The sequence below is a fragment of the Martes martes genome, assembly GCF_963455335.1.
Source record: "Martes martes genome assembly, chromosome: 1".
Classification (NCBI taxonomy): domain Eukaryota; kingdom Metazoa; phylum Chordata; class Mammalia; order Carnivora; family Mustelidae; genus Martes; species Martes martes.
Window position 1 is genome coordinate 188,791,856 of NC_137888.1, and position 18,674 is coordinate 188,810,529.

Sequence of the window (18,674 nt, forward strand, 5' to 3'; positions counted from 1 at the left end):
TTATTTTCCTAAGCTTTTTGAACCCTAAGATTGGGTTTGATTGGGGTGTGCAAAAGAGTGGGTTTATCAGTAGTGGTCACATGTTCTTGTGAAAACACAGATGGTTCAAAAAAGAAAATTCCATGTTGCTGTTTTTCCATTAAAAGTGCAATTTAGAAGTGTGGGCTATTAGACTAGAAGCTAAAGTAAAAATTTTAGCCAAAAAGTGACAAGGAAGAATTATCATGGAGTTTAAATTGGTAAAGTCTTGAAAGGACAAGCTTTCCCCTAAGTTTATTCCCACAACTTCCTTAGGTTGATTCTTCCTGTATAGGAACCTTCCTGTTCATTTATAACCAGCGCCAAACTTTGGCTCCTACTAAATGGGAAAGGTGGTTAGGAAGTTGCATGAGGGGGCGCCTGAGTGCCTCAGTCACTTAAGCATCTCTTTTTGGCTCAGGTCAGGATCCTAGAGTCTTGGGATCATGAGCTCAGTGTTGGGAGTCTCCTTCTCCCTCTCTGTCTGCTCTTCCCACCTGGTCTCTCTCCACTCTCTCAAGTGAATAAATGAAACTTAAAAAAAAAAAAAAAAGGAAGGCAGTTGCGGGAGATTTTAAGATTTAAAGACTGAGCTGTGCAGAGTAAAAAAAATCTTCATTTTTGAATGAAGTGTTTTTTCAGATGTTTCAATAGATTGTTTAGAGTCTGGGAAGAGTTTTACAGTGATTTTAGACACACATCTGTAATGTTTTGTTGTAAATGTGCTTGTCTTGTGCTTTTACAGAGCTTTACACTGTTTAATCTTGTGTTAAAAAATCAAGAGATAGAAAATGGAATGATAACACGAAGTGTGGGTGGCGTGTAAGTGAAGGAAACAGTTATTCTCAAACTCTGCTGGTGGCGATGTGGCATAGGTATCAAATATCTTGTGTACCGTTTGATCCAACAACTCCTTGTCTAAATATTTAAGGTAAATATCACAAAGGTGTACATCTTTAAGTAATTTTATCACAGAGCTGTTTATGATATGAAAAAAAAAAACCAAACACAAAAAGAAACAAACATCCTAAGCCCACAATACTTGTTTAAATGTTTTCTGTCTTTATACAGTGAAATACCATGTAGTTTTTTTAAAGGTTGTTGTAGACGACTTAGTAACATGGAAAGATTATTACAGGAAGTGAAAATGGAAACAGATTACAAACAGGAAATACAGTTAGCAGGATCTAATTGAAAAGGGAAGGTTTTTTTTTTAAGATTTTATTTATTTATTTGACAGAGAGAGAGAGAGATCACAAGTAGGCAGAGAGGCAGGAAGAGAGAGTGGGGGAAGGAGGCTCCCTGCTGAGCAGAGAGCCCGATGTGGGGCTCGATCCTAGGACCCTGAGATCATGACCTGAGCCGAAGGCAGAGGCTTAACCCACTGAGCCACCCAGGCACCCTTCCATAGGTCTTTATTGATAGAGTAACACGTTCTTGTTGTTAACAGTTCTGAAACTTTTATTTGCTTTTACTAAACAATAGTTTTACTTTTTCTAAAATAAGCATGCATCCCATGATAATAACAATGATAGCAGAAAGTGCACGCATCACTGAAAGACAATAATATATAATGCAGGTGATCCCTGCTTTACGAAAGTATGTGATTTAAAAACAGATTTGCACTATACATTCTTATTTGCTCGAGAGAAAGATTCCTGTTGTTGTGATGAGTGAGCAGTGTCTTCTTTGGCAATTTCGGTTTAGTTCACAGCTCTCTGGTGAGGCTGGCCTGCCAAGGAAACCTGGAGTTAGGGAAAATGAAAGCTATGTTGTTAGGAGATGAGGGTTTGGTGGAAATAAAAAAGTTTCACGCGTCGTTGAAATTGCCCAGAGGTCAGTTGGCAAATAGTATTTTGTTTCTATACACATGCGCACTGAAATTTAACCAGTAGGGGAGTTTTTTAATAATCTGGGTGTAAGGAGAGGCTTTCTATAATTCAAAATCCAGGTGCACTGAAACTTGATTGTATAAAATTAAAAATTTAAAAAAAAAATTCTCTTTTACCTGTCAAAAAACATAAAGAAAAAACCATAAGCATCAAGTTGGGAGAATATATTTGTAAGCTATATTAGAGAAAGAGCTAACATGCCTAATATGTAAAGAGTTATAAATCGAGGAGAAAGGGACCAGCAAAAATCCAATAGGACTGTAGCAAAAGACCTAGATAATTCACAAAACTTGATATAAGCATGGTTCTTAAGCATAAGAAAGTGTGTTCAACTCCTAAGAGACATGCGTTATTATTTGTACTTATGAAGTACTGGAAACAACCTAAATGCCTGTTAGAAAGGAGATCATATGAGGGGCATCTGGATGGCTCAGTCAGTTAAGCTCTGCCTTTGGCTCAGGTTGTGATCCCCAGGTTCTGGGATTGCACACTGTGTCAGGATCCCTGCTCAGTGGGAGAGTCTGCTTCTTCCTCTCTCCTTTCCCTCTGACCCCGGCTCCTGGTTCCTCTCTCTCTCTCTCTCAAATAAATAAAATCTTAAAAGAGAAAGAAAGGAGATTATTTGCATGAGTCCTAGCATAGCCCATACAGTGATGTGCTATGATATAGAACAAGGAAGGTCTTTATGAGTTGATATGGAGTGAGCCCCAGAGATACTATCAGTACCAAGAGCAAAGTACAAAAGAGTACATATAGCAGGCTACATTTTATCTAAGGAGAAACAAAGGTGTCTATCATCTATCTATCGATCAATCAATTGATTATTTCTGCAAAAGGAAACATAGGAAGAATGAACTTGAAGAAATGAAATGAGTAAACTACAGAGTGGGAATGGGATCAGAGAAATTAGGGAATGGAGTGATACCACTCTGATGCCTTTTTTTTTTTTAATAGTTTTGATTTTGAAATCATGTATTCATGTTTTGTATGCTCGAGAAATGAAATTAAATTACAATAAGGGGGGGATTGAATAAAAACAGAGGTAAATGAGCCCAACTATATATCAAATGTTAAAATGACAATACATTAGGAAAAAAAAAACACTAATTCAAGTTGTTTTGAGTGTAGTACCTTGACTGTATACCTTCTGTCTGAAGATAAAAGAACCAGAAAGAAATCTTGAATGTTATATAAAGTTTGCTCTTGATAGCAGTATTGGTGGAACAATTCTGAAACTATTTTGTACATATGGTAGGATTGGATAAATACATTAATTTTGGGGAGAGCCAGGATTTTTAGAACACTGAGCTTTTGGACTGAGATTGTAAGTGTCAGTGCGAATACATGATTTTTATATCTACGTATATATGCTTATATATATGATTATATTATACATACACATCTTGTTTATTTGTTTACTTATACATCCTAGCTCTGCCCTCTATAAGAGTCTATTTGCAGTGATAGTGCTGTAGCAATGAGCATACTCAGTAACTGCTCTTTGTTTCTGAACACCATTCCTGGTGGCCCTTGCAGAAATGGCTGGTCCAGAGCAGGGAGCCAAGAAATTAAAAACTGCTAAAAAAAAAAAAGAAAAGAAAATTGATGAGGCCATGTCTGAATGACATTGGAGCCAGTCTGAACCAGGTCACGTAAAGATCAAATGGATTAGGCTTACTTTAAACAAAAATAAGTAATTAAAAAAATAAGTAAATAAAGAAAGGACGGAGAAAGAGATGTTCTTCTTACAGTGGCATACCAGTTAATAGATGGGGAAGCAATGATGGAACTAGAAATCACTATTTTATAACTACTTTCATAATAATTCAGGCTAGGATCATCAATAGATATTAAAGCCATTGAGAGAAAGTTTTTTTGGGAACAAAACTTTGCACAGTTTCACAATCTCTCTCACTTTCACTCTCTCTCACTCTCACACTTTATATATTCTATATATCTACACTGTAAGGGAAAAAAAGTTTTCCTCAACCCGCTCAGAGACCCTGGCTGTGTTTCAGGATTTTCTCCATTGGTGCCTGTAGTTCATGGTCACCCTGCTTCAAAGAATGAAGAGGTAGACCCAATGGAGAGTGGTGGACAGCAAAGCAAAGTTATTGAGAGATAGCAAAGTGACAGTACACAGCTCCTGAGGAGGGAGGGGACCTGAGAGGACTGTCACTGGAGTTTCTATGCGACCGAGGTTTTTACAGGCTTGTTAGCTGATTGTTTTAATCTTATGAACTCTCCCTGTGCCAGTCACCCAATCAGGTTTTTGTCCCCTATTGTAAGGGCCTATTCAGCCAGAGTGGCCCCACCCCGTTTGAACTGCCATTTTGTTGTAAAACCTAAATTGACTCTGCACCCCTCCCCCTCAGGGGAACTTACTTAAAAACAAGTCCCGGAAACCAGTCCCAGGTAACAAAGTCCAAATACAAGGGTGGGTCAGGCCAGGTGGAGGTATTCAATCAGTGTGGTCGCTTACTGTCTCCTAGTTACCAAGGAGTATGGGCCCTGCCCTTTGGGCACATTTTGGGCGCCAATTCTGAACTAGGTGATAGGCTGGTTCAAATGTCTACTAGGGTAAATTATAATTCAGTTGGTCACCTAGCATGACTGTGCAGCTTTCTCTGTGTGTTACAATTTCATTGGCCACCTGGGTGTGGCCAGGCACAACCACATGGCCTTTGCTCTATAAAAGTTAGTCTGAAAGGCAGAGAGAGGTCATCCTCTCTGTAAGGGGTGGCCCCGACCAGTCTGTTTGACGGTCGGTTTGATTCTTGATGCTTGGCTGCGAAATAAAGCTTTGCTTGACTTTCGCTTTGTATCAGTCTCTCTCCTTGAGTCACGGAAGCATTACTGGGGTACCCATTTTTGGGGGACACAACACTATCACATGGGAAAGGGTGGAGGGCTTCTTCCAGGAAGGTGTAAAAATCCTTTAAAGGGTGGTTTCCTCTTGGAGTGGGGTCCCCGGGATCCCCTTTTCCAGGCCTGCCTGCCTTCCGACTACCCTTCATTGGCAGGGTCTGAAAATTAAACTGACAAAGACAGATTGACAAGAGAAAAGCATACAAATTTATTTAATCTAAGTTTTACGTGACACGGGAGCCTTTTTAAAGAAATGAGGGCCTAAGGAAACAGACCGAAGTATTTCTATGCTAGGCTTGATGAAGAGTAGGCAGTCATTTAGAAATGTTAGGTCAGAGAATATGAGGTAAGTGTAGTCCAGCTGGGGAAATCTTAGTATGCATTCTTCTTGATGTCCCTTGTCTTCAGAGACAGGGATGCTTTTTTCCTCCGTGAGTAAGGAGGGTATCTCTCCCAGGAGGGTTTTACGATCTATTTCGGAGGAGAATGCACCCACACACAGATATCGGGGGTAACCTGTATATATCACCTTATCCAGAGGCTCAAGGTTAATATCACCATTCCATCAAGTTCCTCCTGATAGCATGCATTAAGAATCACATAAGTCGTAAGCCTTTCAAAAATGTATAGTGTGAATCTATCCTTAGGAAACAATCACACTAGCATAAATATCCTACAAAGCCAAAGGTCTGCCCTCTTTAAAAATGTTAATGAATGGGAAGCAAAAAAAATCTGAGGAGAGGGGCCCCTGGGTAGTTCAGTTGGTTAAGCTTCTCCTTTCAGCTCAGGTCATGAGCCAGGAGTCCTGGGACCCATCCCCACATCAGTCTCTCCGCTCAGTGGGGGCTCATTTCTCCCTCTCCCTCTGCAGTTCCCCCCTGCTTGTGCTCTCTTTTTTTTGTCAAATAAATAAAATCTTTTTAAAAATTTTTTTTAAAAAAATCTGTGTCGCTATTCCGGATTCAAGAAGAGAAAAGACACATGACAAAAGCAGTGTGATCCTGGATTGGGGAAAAAACAGACATTCTTGGAATTGAAAAAAATTTAAATACGGCCTATATACAAGATAGTATTTTACTGGTGTTAAAGCCCCGGAATTTGATCATTGCATTGTCATTCTTTGAACGACTGCCCTTATTCTTAGAAGACTTTGATATCACATGGTAAGAGAAGAAAAACCTGTTTCTCTACCCTCCTAGGTTCAGTGCCTGGGGCTCACAGCCAGAGGACAAAAGGCAGATTAACAAGAGAACAAAGGGTTTTAATTACTTGTGTACACAGGTAGGCATGCTGGAGTTCTCGAAGACAAATGTGGCTCTAGGAGGTGGCCAGATGGTTGAGGTTTATGTAGCATCTTAGGCTAAACAAGGGAAAGGGGGTTGGGGGCTTCTGGGCAAGGATGTGGGGGCAAGTTATAGAACGTGGGGAAGGAAATATGTGGCAAGTAAAAGTTATCCTGTTATGCAGATAAGAGTCTCTTAGGTAATAAAAGTACCTCTCTGCCCGGTAAGAAAGAAAGCTTTACAAATGGAAATTTCCTTTATAAATGGAACTTTCCTTTTACAAAAGAGGGAATTTACACTTTATTTTCCTCCAGGTAGTGGAGGTAAAGCGCTTTCCCTGTCCGCTTGCTCTCAATTGCTTTTAGCTCAAAATTACCCTTCAGTCAAAATGGGTACCAAATACACCATTTTCTAGTGGTATTCTAAGCCCATATTCTGGAAACTTGCAGCACTGATACTAAGGTGGTTTAGAAAAAAAAAAAAATCTTTTTGTTTGAGGGAGAGGGAGATGGGGAGGAAGAGATAAAATAAATATGGAAAAACCGTAGCAGTTGATAATCCTGAGAATGGTATATAGAAGTTCATGATGTAATTCTTGTTAGTTTTCTGTAGTTTGAATCTTTTTTTCAAACATACTGAAAGCTTCAGTGACTTTAGGCTTTGACATTTTTTGCCAGGCCACAGAGCTTTGCATATCAGGAATCCTAACTTTCCAGATGCGGTGACTGCATTTCATCTGCATTTCAAGATAGCTCAGAAAGTGCTCATTTCATTCTCTTTAATCTTCTTATCCAGATGACTCTCAGAATTATTGTTGCATCTCACATTATATCTTGACTAACAGAATTGTTTCACCCATTCCCTGTGCAATTGGGTCCTAGCAGTTAACAAGAGACAGAATTCCCATAATCTTTTTTCCCTCCTGCAGATACCATAATTGTGTCCCTCAGATGGCTTTGACTACTGTGGCTTTAGAGTGGATGTGGTCTCTGCTGAAATAGTCATGTGTACAGTTTTGGCACAGGAGAGAAGTTGGCAGATGATGTCTATTTGAAATGAAACCACTTGGAACTCATCTATATTAATATTTCACTGTATCTAACTCAGCCTCTTCTTAATTGGTTAATTACAATGAGGTTAAGAGTGATATCACCCTTTGTCCTATTGCGTTTCAGATACCAAATAAAGCAAATCAAACAACCCATCCCTCTCCCCCACAAAAAAGGATGCTAGATGTTTAATGCAGTTGGTGAGAATGAGTTGGGAAGTTGTCAGAACCTAAGTGTTGAATTAAGGGGTGCCCAGCGTTCAGAAAATTTAGTTTTGACATTCTGGTAACAGTGAAGTTTTCCCATTATTGTAGAATAGACCTCACTAGGGATATACGAATTGTGTACTTCCCTGCTTATATTTCGACTTGACTTTGATTTCTTCTGCTAACTCCTGTATTGCTTCTTGATTTCTCTCTCTTGGTTTGTACTAGTCTAGTAATTTGGATGGTATCCTTGACCTCAGGTATCTGCCCAGTTTGGCTTCCCAGATGGGTGTGCCCTTAGGCCAAATAGGGCAGGATCAGCCCTAGAGTTAGTTCAGCTGTGGTGGTGGTCATTAGATTCGAAAGATAGCTTTGAGAGAGGTAGGTGCCTGGCTCAGTACAATTACTCTTGCTGGCAGGAAAAAAAGAAAGCAAATCTTGCCTAAATTCGTGGAAAGTCTGTCTTGCAAAGGAAATGATTAGGAAAAAGTATGGCTTTTTTGGCATTCACAGAATGAGTAATCAGTAAATATTGGCTGCAAAAATAAGTAGAATAAATTTAATAAATGTATTTTTCTACATTTGAAAGTAGCATTTTCCCATTGTGGAAAATCTAGCATTGTGGAAAATCTTCAGAGAAGACAAAAACGGATACTACCCAGGGCACTGTGGTAGCTCAATCAGTTGAGCATCCCACTCTTGATTTTAGCTCAGGTTATGATCTCAGGGTCCTGAGTTCAAGCCCCAAGTCAGCCTCTGTGCTCAGCACAGAGTCTGCTTGTCCCTCTCCCTCTGCACCTATCCCCGCTCTTGTGCTCTCTCTCTCAAATAAATATCTTAAAAAAAAACAAAAAACAGATATTACCCATAACCCCACTGTGCTGTTAAATCTGTGTGGACATTTTTACAATTTATCCACACATGGGCATTTTAACTTACCTGTGCTTTCATAGTTATGTATCCTGGTGGTGGCGGCCAATGATGGCCCTATGCCCCAGACCCGAGAGCATCTATTACTGGCCAAACAGATTGGAGTAGAGCATGTTGTGGTATATGTGAACAAAGCAGATGCTGTCCAGGACTCTGAGATGGTGGAGCTGGTTGAGCTGGAGATCCGGGAACTGCTCACTGAGTTTGGCTACAAAGGGGAGAAGACCCCGGTCATCGTAGGCTCTGCCCTCTGTGCCCTTGAGCAACATGACCCTGAGCTAGGCGTGAAGTCTGTGCAGAAGCTGTTGGATGCCGTGGACACTTATATCCCAGTACCCACCCGAGACCTGGAGAAGCCTTTCCTGCTGCCTGTAGAGTCCATTTACTCAATTCCTGGCCGAGGCACGGTGGTGACAGGTACGCTAGAGCATGGCATTTTGAAGAAGGGAGATGAGTGTGAGTTCCTGGGACATAGCAAGAACATTCGGTCTGTGGTGACAGGCATTGAGATGTTCCACAAGAGTCTGGAGAGGGCAGAGGCGGGCGACAACCTTGGAGCCCTGGTCCGAGGCTTGAAGCGAGAGGACCTAAGGCGTGGCCTGGTCATGGCTAAGCCGGGGTCCATCCAGCCCCACCAGAAGGTGGAGGCACAGGTTTATATCCTCAGCAAGGAGGAAGGTGGCCGCCACAAGCCTTTTGTGTCCCACTTCATGCCTGTCATGTTCTCCCTGACTTGGGACATGGCCTGTCGTGTCATCTTGCCACCAGGGAAGGAGCTTGCCATGCCCGGGGAGGACCTGAAGGTCAGCCTTATCTTGCGGCAGCCCATGATCTTAGAAAAAGGCCAGCGTTTCACCCTGCGAGATGGCAACCGGACCATTGGCACTGGCCTTGTCACTGAGACGCCGGCTATGACTGAGGAAGACAAGAACCTGAAGTGGAGTTGAGTCTGGACTCTGCTCAGATCCTGCTGTTGAAGGCTGCACTGGCCAGCATTGTCACCTGCTGCTGCCCCCTCCCCAGGGCACGGGCTGCAGCCCAGCTGAGCACTAGACTGACCCTTCCCCTGGTCAGGAGGGGCCCCGGGGCCTGCCGGGTGAGGTAGGTCAATAAACTGTTCTGTGAATAGTGAAAAAAAAAAAATGTGTGCCTTTATCTAACCTTATATTATAAGCATGTCCCCCATATTATTGCAAAGCCTCCATAACTGTAATTTTAATGCCTGTATGTTATTCTCCATTATAGGGGAATTTAACCATCCCTTTATGGTGAAGTATTTAGGGTCTTTTTGACACTTTAATGCTTTAAGCAATGTTGGTATCAGTATTATAAATTTACTTTTTAAAATCAACAAATATTTATTTATAATTCCCTTTCCTGTCTTCTCAAGAGGAAAGATAGCTGCTTCTTGTGTCTGGCCTAAGGAGGTGAGCAGAATAATGGGAGGAGATGTAGATTTGGGAAAGTCAGAGAAAGGCTACTTTAATTTCTATTAGGAAAGACAAAGGAATTCCCCAGTGGGAAAACTCTGAAATTGGAAAGCAGCCATTAGAGATGTCCTGAGAAAGAGAAGGGGAGACGTGTAAGTGAGGGAGAAAGCAACTGTGGTTGTCAGTATTGAAGCTGAGAGCACTGAGAACAAACTGGGGCAGCTTGGGTCGACGGGGGCATGGGCTTGCCTACTTTATATTTCACCAAAAACATTATTTGTATCTACTATTGGTATTATTTCACAAAAGAGAACACGTAAACACCAAATCTTAGAATTTAAAAATGAAATAACATAGCATCATTAAAACCTTATTAGAGTCTTTATTTTCCTCATTATTCTGTGCACTGTTGATGATTTGGCCACACTCTGGCAAATGTTCCCTGTGCACGGACTGACATTTGGGAGCCATAAGACCAAATGATCTGAAAGGCCCACTGATTGAAGCTGAAGGAGTCTTGCTGGTTTCCAATCTTAGTGCCATGTTTGACTTAATGGATAACGTTCAGCCATATGTCCCATGAATAACTCCATTCTGTTATGGCCAAGTTAACTTTATGAAGATCGAGTATGATATTGTTTGTAGTAGTGCTGTTGTCTAAGTGCCTTGGCACTTTTTGATATAAAGCTCAAAACAGGAGTCTGATAAATTGCATAGTTCTAGAAAATAAATGGCATTCCCTCAACCCATAGTTTGCACACTAGCTCATGTTTTAGCAGTTTCTGAGAATGATTGCAAGAGATAGAAACTACAACTCAAAATGGACTAAATGAAAAAGGTATTTTATTGGCTTACATACTGAAAAAATACGGGCACATGATTTCTAGAATTGCTGGTTCCAGAAGATCAAATGATCTATTCCACTGTTTGTTCTAAAGCAGTATCTCACCCTAATGGTAAGAGGGCTTCCAGTAATATATACCCATTCCAGTCTTCCAGTTCAGCAATCCCAGCAGCAGGAAACGAGAGATAACTTTTCTGATAGTTCTAGTGAAAATTCCAAGTTTCGATCTTATTCACACTGTCCCAAGGTAATTGGCCACATCTAGGTTATGTGCCTTTCCCTGGAGTTGTGGGTGAATCAGTTCCTCCTAAGCAACATGGACTAAGAATAGGGGTGGAATAGTTTCCCAAGGGGAAGTGGGATTGCTAGTGAAAGAAGGAGGAGGGTGGGGAATGGATGGTGGACAGGCAGAACAACCAAGACCTACTGTAAAGTGGAAGTGTGGCAAGTCAGTATATCCAGCCAGTAGAATTCCCTAGCATATCTGGGAAGGCCTGTGTGTAAGACGTTTTCTACTGACTGCCACATCATCATTGTCTACTGGCAGGTGGTGTCTTTGGCATCAATTAAATCCTAATATCACTAAGCAGAAATTAAAAAGCTTTAATGGGATCTTGGACCTATTGATGAATTCTCAGGACAGTAGCTCATGCCACTGATGTGTGGAGTCAAACATCTTTACCCACTGGGGATGTCATCATTTAAATGGCCCTATCGATTTTGGGTTTTGGCTGGCCTTCTTTGACTGTGGAATGTTCCAAGTTGCCTAAGGGGCCTCAGACATAACTCCATGTTTTGTAGTCCTGAATTGAACCTAAACTAACTTAATCATCTGTCCTAGGGCAGTCTGACCTAGATAGGATCTCTGGGAAAACTAGAGCAGTTAATTTTATGTTTTATGTTTATTGATGAATTCATTTGGAAACGCTGCTTCTGGGCATTCCACACATTCTAATCATATAAGAAGGTCTACTTGTTTGGAAATGTTTAATTACTGTACCAACAGGTTTATTTTTTTTTTCAGCTTTATTGAACTATAATTGACAAAGTCACAATATATTTTAAGTGTACAATGTGTTGATTTTATATATATATATATATATATAGAGAGAGAGAGAGAGAGAGAGAGAGAAGATTTCACCACTGAGTTAATTAACACACATAATCACCTCACATATTTACCTCTTTATTTATTGATCTTTTTGGTGAGAACACAGGTTCTACTCTCTTAGCAAGTTTCAATTACGCAATAGAGTATTATCAACTATAGTCACCATGTTCTACATTGGTTCCTTAGACCAGAATTGTCTTCTAACTGGAAGTTTGTGCTCTTACCAGCATCTCCTTATTTTACCCTCCCCTCACCCTGTCCCCTGACAACCACCATCCTACTCTCTTTCTATGAGTTTGCCATTTTTTTTAAAGATTCCACATGTAAGTGTTACCATGCAATATTTGTTAGTTCATGACTGGCTTATTTCACTTAGTTTAATGCCCTCCAAGTTCATCCATGTTGTCACAAGTGGCAGGATTTCCTTCTTTTTAAAGGCTATATAATATGCCTTTTTATTTTTAAAGGCTCAGTAATATTTTAAGGCTAAATGATAATAATACCACTTTTTCTTTCTTCATTCATTTATCAACAGACACTTAAATACTTTTCAAACTTTAGCTATTACAGGTAATGCTGCAGTGAACATGGGAGTGCAGATACCTCTTCAAGATAATGATTTCACTTCCTTTGGGTATATACTCAGAAGTAGGATTGCTGGATCATATGGTACTTGTGTTACTAATTTCTTGAGGAAATTGTCTGCACTGTTGTCCATAGTACCTGTACTACCTTACATTTGCATCAGTAATGTGTCAAGGGTTCCCATTGCTCCCCATCCTTGCCAGGGTATGTTATCTCTTATCTTCTAGATCACAGACGTCCCAACAGGTATGAAGTGATATCTCATTGTCGTTGTGTTGCATTTCTCTAATGATTAATGATATTGAATACCTTTTCATGTACCTATTGTCCATCTGTATTTCTTCCTTAGAAAAGTGCCTACTCAGGTCCTTTGCCTTTTTAAAATTTTATTTATTTATTTATTTATTTTGCTATTGAGTTGTATGACTTTACTGTATTCTGGGGATATTTTCCCCTTAGCAGATATATGGTTTACAAATAATTCTCCAGTGCTATTTTCATTTTGTTGATGGTTTCTGTATGAATTTTAGGATTGCTTTTTTTTCTATTTCTATGAAAAATGTCATTAGAATTTTGAAAGGGGATTACACTGAATCTGTAGATCAATTTGGGTAGTAGGGACATTTTAATAGTATTAATTTTTCCCATCCATAAATGTGGAATATCTTTCCATTTATTTGTGTCTTCTTTAATTTCTCTTATCAGTGTTTTATAATTTTCTCTCACCTTTGTGGTTAAATTTACTCCTAAGTATTTTATTCTTTTTGATGTTATTGTAAATGGGATTATTTTTTAAATTTCTCTTTCTACTATTTCAGTTTTAGTGTATAGAAACAGTTGATTTTTATATATTAATTTAATATATCCTGCAATTTTACTGAATTCATTTAACTTTGTGTGTGTGTGTGTGTGAGAAGTCTTTAGGTTTTCCTACATATAATACCATGTTATCTGCAAATGATTTTACTTCTTGCTTCTGATTTGGATGCCTTTTATTTATTTTTCTTGCCAATTGCTCTGGCTAGAACTTCCAGTACTGTGTTGAATAGAAGGGGTAAGGGTGATTATCCTTGTCTTGTCTCTGATCTTAGAAGAAAAGCTTTTAGCCTTTCACTATTGTGTATGATGTTAGCTGTGGGCTTGTCATATATGGTCTTTATTATGGCCTTTATTATGTTGAGATATGGTTTCCTATACCCATGTTGAGAGTTTTTAATCATGAAAAGATGTTGAATTTTATTAGATGATTTTCTTGCATCTATTGAGGTGATCATATGATTTTTATCCTTCATTTTGTTAATATGCTTTGTCATATTGATTGATTTGTATATGTGGAACCATCCTTGTAAGATAAATCCCATTTGATCATGGTGAGTGATCCTTGATGTAATACTGAATTTGTTTTGCTAATATTTTTGAGGATTCTTATATCTAACTTCAGGGATAGTAGCCTGTACTTTTTTTTTCTTTGTCCTTGTCTGACTTTGGTATCAGGGTAATGATGGCCTCATAAAATGAGTTTGCACGTGTTCTCTCCTTTTCTGTTTTGTGGAAGACTATAAGAAAGATTGATATTAATTCTTTAAATTTGCCAGTGAAGCCATCTGGTCCTGGATTTTTTAATTTATTTATTTTGGGTGGTGGGTGGGAAGTTTTTGATACTGATTCAGTCTTCTTGCCAGTTATTGAGTCTGTTCAGGATTTTTATTTCTTTAGGCTCAGTTTTGGTACGTTGTATGTTTCTAGGAATCTTTTTCTTCTAGGTTATCTAGTTTGCTGGCATATAATTGTTCATTATAGTTTGTTATGATTCTTAGTGTATCTGTGTTCTCAGTTGTAATATCTCCCTTTTCATTTCTGATTTTATTTATTTGAGTCCTCTTTTTTTTGTTTCTGTCCAGCTGAAGGCTTATCAACTTTATCTTCAAAAAGCAGCTTTATTGGTCTTTTCTATTATCTCTTTAGTTTTTATTTCATTGATTTCCACTCTGATCTTTTTTTTTTTTTTTTTAAGATTTCATTTATTTATTTGACAGAGAGATCACAAGTAAACAGAGAGGCAGGCAGAAAGAAGGGGGAAGCAGGCTCCCCACTGAGCAGAGAGGCTGATACAGGGCTCGATCCCAGGACCCTGAGATCATGACCGAAGGCAGTGGCTTACCCCACTGAGCCACCCAGGTGACCCAGACACTCTGATCTTTGTTATTTCCTTCTGCTAACTTTGGGCTTAGTTTGTCCTTTTTTTTCCCAGTTTTTTGAAGTATAATTTTATGTTGTTTGGGATTTTTTTTTTTTTTAACTTAGGCATTTATCATTATTAACTTCCTTCTTAGAACTGCTTTTGCTGTATCTCATAAGTTTTGGTATCTCATGTTTCCATTTTCATTTGTCTGGGTATTTGTTTATTTTTCTTTTGATATCTTCTTTGACCCGTTGGTCACTCAGGAGCATGTTGTTTAATTTCCACATATTGTGAATTTTCCAGTTCTCTTATAGTTTATTTTTAGTTTCATACCATTTTGGTTGGAAAAGATGATTGATATGATTTCAATCTTAAATTAATGAAGACTTGTTTTCTGGCTTAACATATGATCTCTCCTGGAGAATGTTCCATGTCTAGTTGAGAAGAATATACATTCTGCTGCTCTTGAATGGAATGTGGTATATATGTTTGTTAGATACATCTGGCCCTATGCGTAGTTTAAGTCCAATGTTTCCTTATTTTGTTTTTCTGTCTGGGTAATTCTAAGTGGGATATTGAAGGTCTCTACTATTACGGTATTCCTACGTCTCTCTCCAGATCTGTTAATAAGATTTGCTTTGTATATTAACTTGCATTCTTGTTGGGTGCATAAATATTTACAGTTGCTATATTCTGTTGATAAATTGACCCCTTTTCCTATATAATAACCTTCTTTGTCTCTTATTACAGTCTTTGACTTAAAGTCTGTTTTGTCTGATATAAATATTGCTACTTTTGCTTTCTTCTTATTTCTATTTATGTGGAATATCTTTTCCATCCCTTCGTTTTCAACCTATATGTATCCTTAAAGCTAAAATAAGTCTCTTGTAGGCAGCAGATAGCTGGGTCTTTTTTTGAAACCATTTACCCACTTTTTGTCTTTTGATAAGTGTCTTTGATGGAATAAATAAATTATTCCATTTACGCTTAAAGTAATTGTTGATAGTTATGGGTATACGTTGCCATATTGTTAATTATTTTCTAACTCTTTTGCAGTTCATTTGTTCTTTTCTTTCTCTCTTGCTCTGTTCCTTTGTGATTTGATTATTTTCTGCATGGGAATGCCTTGATTTCTATTTATCTATTCAGTATTCTAGATGTTTGTTTTGTGGTGATCGTGAGATTTATATGAAACATCTTAGATTTATAATATTGTATTTTAAGCTGTTAACAACTTAACTTCAAATGCATACAAAAGCTTCACATTTTTATACTCCTCCCACATTACATGTTTTTTTTTTTTTTTAAAAAGATTTTATTTATTTGTCAGAGAGAGCGAGAGAGAGATCGAGCACAGGCAGACAGAGTGGCAGGCAGAGGCAGAGGGAGAAGCAGGCTCCCTGCCGAGCAAGGAGCCCGATGTGGGACTTGATCCCAGGACACTGGGATCATGACCTGAGCTAAAGGCAGCCCCTTAACCAACTGAGCCACCCAGGCGTCCCCACATTTTATGTTTTTGATGTCACAATTTACATCTTTTTATATTGTGCATCCATTAATAAATTATTGTAATTATAGTTATTTGCAGTACTTTTGTCTTTTAACCTTCATTCTAGGTTTTTAAGTGGTTCACCCACCACCATGACAATATTAGACTATTCTGAATTTAACTATATATTTACCTTTACCAGTGAGATTTATATTTGCACATATTTTTATATAACTGATTAGCATCATTTCACTTCAGCTTGAATAACTCCCTTCAACATTTCTTGTAAGCCTGATATACTGGTGATGAACTCCTTCAACTTCTGTTTGTCTAGAAAACTCTTTATCTCTTCTTCAGTTCTGAAGGACAACTTTGTAAGGTAGAGTATTCTTGGTTGGCAGGGATTTTGTTTTAAAGCACTTTGAATATGTCATCCTGCTCACTTCTAGCCTGAAACATTTCTACTAAAAAAATCCGCTGATGGTCATAGATTTTTTTTCAAGTAACAAGTTGCTTTTCTCTTGCTCCTTTTAAGAGTCTCTTTTATCTTTAACTTTTGACAATCTAATTATAATGTGTTTTGCTGTGGATCTCTTCAGATTCATCTTTATTGGAAATTTTTGACTTCTTTGATCTGTATGTCTGTTTCTTTCCCCAGGTTTGGAAAGTTTTCAGCCATTTTTCTTTGAATAAGCTTTCTGTCCCTTTCTCTCTCTCTTCTCCTTCTGAGTCCCCTCTAACTTTATAATGTATATACCAGTCTGCTTGATGGTGCCTTAAGACATTTTCACTCTTTTTCTTTTGTTCCTCTGATTGGATGAATTCCACTGTCCTGTATTAAAGTCCACTGATCCTTTCTTCTGTTTGATCTAGTCTGCTATTTAACCCTTGTATTGGATTTTTCAGTTCTTTTATTGTGTTCTTTGGCTCTATGATTTGTTTGGTACTTTTTAATATTTTCTATCTCTGTGTTGAAATTTTTACTTTGTTAATGGATTGCTATCCTGACCTTGGGGAACATCTTTATACTATTATTTTGAACTCTCTGTTGGATAAATCACTTATTTCCATTGCATTAAAATCAGTTTCTTGAAATGTATCTTGTTCTTTTATTTGGAACATATTGCCCTGTTTCTTTATGTTTTTTTTTTTTTTGACTCTCTGTGTTGGTTTCTGTGCATTAGATAAAACGGGTATCTCCTCCAGTTTTTTAAAAAAATAATATTTGTCTTTTTTTTTTTTAAGATTTTGTTTATTTATTTGACAGAGAGAGAGAGAGAGATCACAAGTAGGCAGAGCAGCGGGCAGAGAGGGGGGGAAGCAGGCCTCCTGCTGAGCAGAGAGCCTGATGTGGGGCTCAATCCCAGGACCCTGAGATCAAGACCTCAGCTGAAGGCCGAGGCTTAACTCACTGGGTCACCCAGGTGCCCCATCTCCTCCAGTTTTGATAGACAGGTCTTGTGTAGGAGATGAACCTTGTCAATCAGCCCAGGCCAGTTTTTCATTGCCTCTCAACCCTTTATTGTTGTTCAAGCTGCTATCTTTGTTCTTAGTGTCTGTGAGCATTTGAGGATATGCCTTGACCCTTCAGAGTCCCAAAAGGGAGGATGACAGTCAGTGCCTGGAGGCAGGCTGATTAGAAACCAACCCCTCAGGCAGAACAGGAAAATATGCTTTTAAATGCATTCCAAGGAGAAACTGGAAGATAGGCATTTTTGCCTGCTTCCTGTGTATAAGCCCAGGTGTATAGCTATGGAGGAAGGGTGTTCCTGCACCTGTTTTAAGACTGCTTCTTTAATTGCTATAGTCCTGTGGGACTCAGTTGGCTATCAAGATAGGTGATCTGGGTGCCTGTCTCTCAGATGGCAGCTACAAAAGTTTTCAACACCAGAGTTCTGTACCAGCTCCTTCCAGAGACATTCTGGCGACCTGGTTTTACCACTGGGGTAAACTGGAGGGAGAAGGTGGGTAAAGTGGCTGCTGGATTGCAGTTAGCTCCTAGATACATACATCTAACTTGCCAATTTACAGAATGAGTTTTTAGATTATAATTTATTATCTTGATTATAATTCGTTATTTTAGTTATCAGTTGCTCTTAACAAACTGCCCTAGAACTTTGCGGCCCAGAACAATGACTCATTATTTCTCAAGGTTCTGTGAGTCAGGAATTGGGAGTGTGACTTAGCTGGCCAATTGTCTGCTTCATTTGGAATAGGCTGGATCTTTCACCAGGTTGCATTTAGCTTGTGGCTTTTCTGGCCAGGATGGTCAAAGAAGGATTTACTCATGTATCTGGTGTATCGATGCTTCCCATATCACCTCAATCTCACCACAAAGTATTTTAGCATTTGGTAGTCTAGTATGAGTTTTTTTTACATCATGGCAGCTAATGTCTTCAGAAAGCTCCAATGTGGAAGCTACCAAACTTCTCAACTACTACACACGGAATGAGAACACTGTTACATGTGTGCATTCTATTGGCCAGAGTCAATAGGCCAGCCAAGCCCATAGTTAAGAGGAGAACCAGACTCACCCCTTGAAAGAGGAGCAGCATGAGTGTACAGGGGAAGAAATGATAGTAGTCAGTTTTGGAAAGTAGAGCAGATAAATATATGTGTGTGTGTGTGTGTGTGTGTGTGTGTGTGTGTACTCACACACATTAATTTTAGGTGTACAACACAGTGATTCAATGAGTCTATATATTATATTACACTCTCCACAAGTGTAGTTATCATCTGTGTGGGGTGTGTTTTTTAGAAACAATTTTACTGATATATTAAGCCTAC

The 18,674-nt window shown here is 38.9% G+C and overlaps 1 protein-coding gene and 1 long non-coding RNA gene across 2 annotated transcripts in view; both read left to right on the forward strand.

The window, feature by feature from the left end:
- LOC308351363 (elongation factor Tu, mitochondrial-like) overlaps positions 1 to 9,371 on the forward strand; it is a gene marked incomplete at its 5' end in the record, with an annotated part of 40,661 nt that extends 31,290 nt beyond the window's left edge. Inside the window, one exon of the mRNA XM_080816921.1 lies at positions 8,270 to 9,371. Within this exon, the coding sequence (XP_080673047.1) occupies positions 8,270 to 9,193 (924 nt within the window). The 3' untranslated portion in view covers positions 9,194 to 9,371. The remainder of the gene's footprint in view (positions 1 to 8,269) is intronic.
- The window catches only part of LOC308347467, a 385,072-nt gene that overhangs the window by 318,632 nt on the left and 47,766 nt on the right, over positions 1 to 18,674 (forward strand). The window lies entirely within an intron of this gene.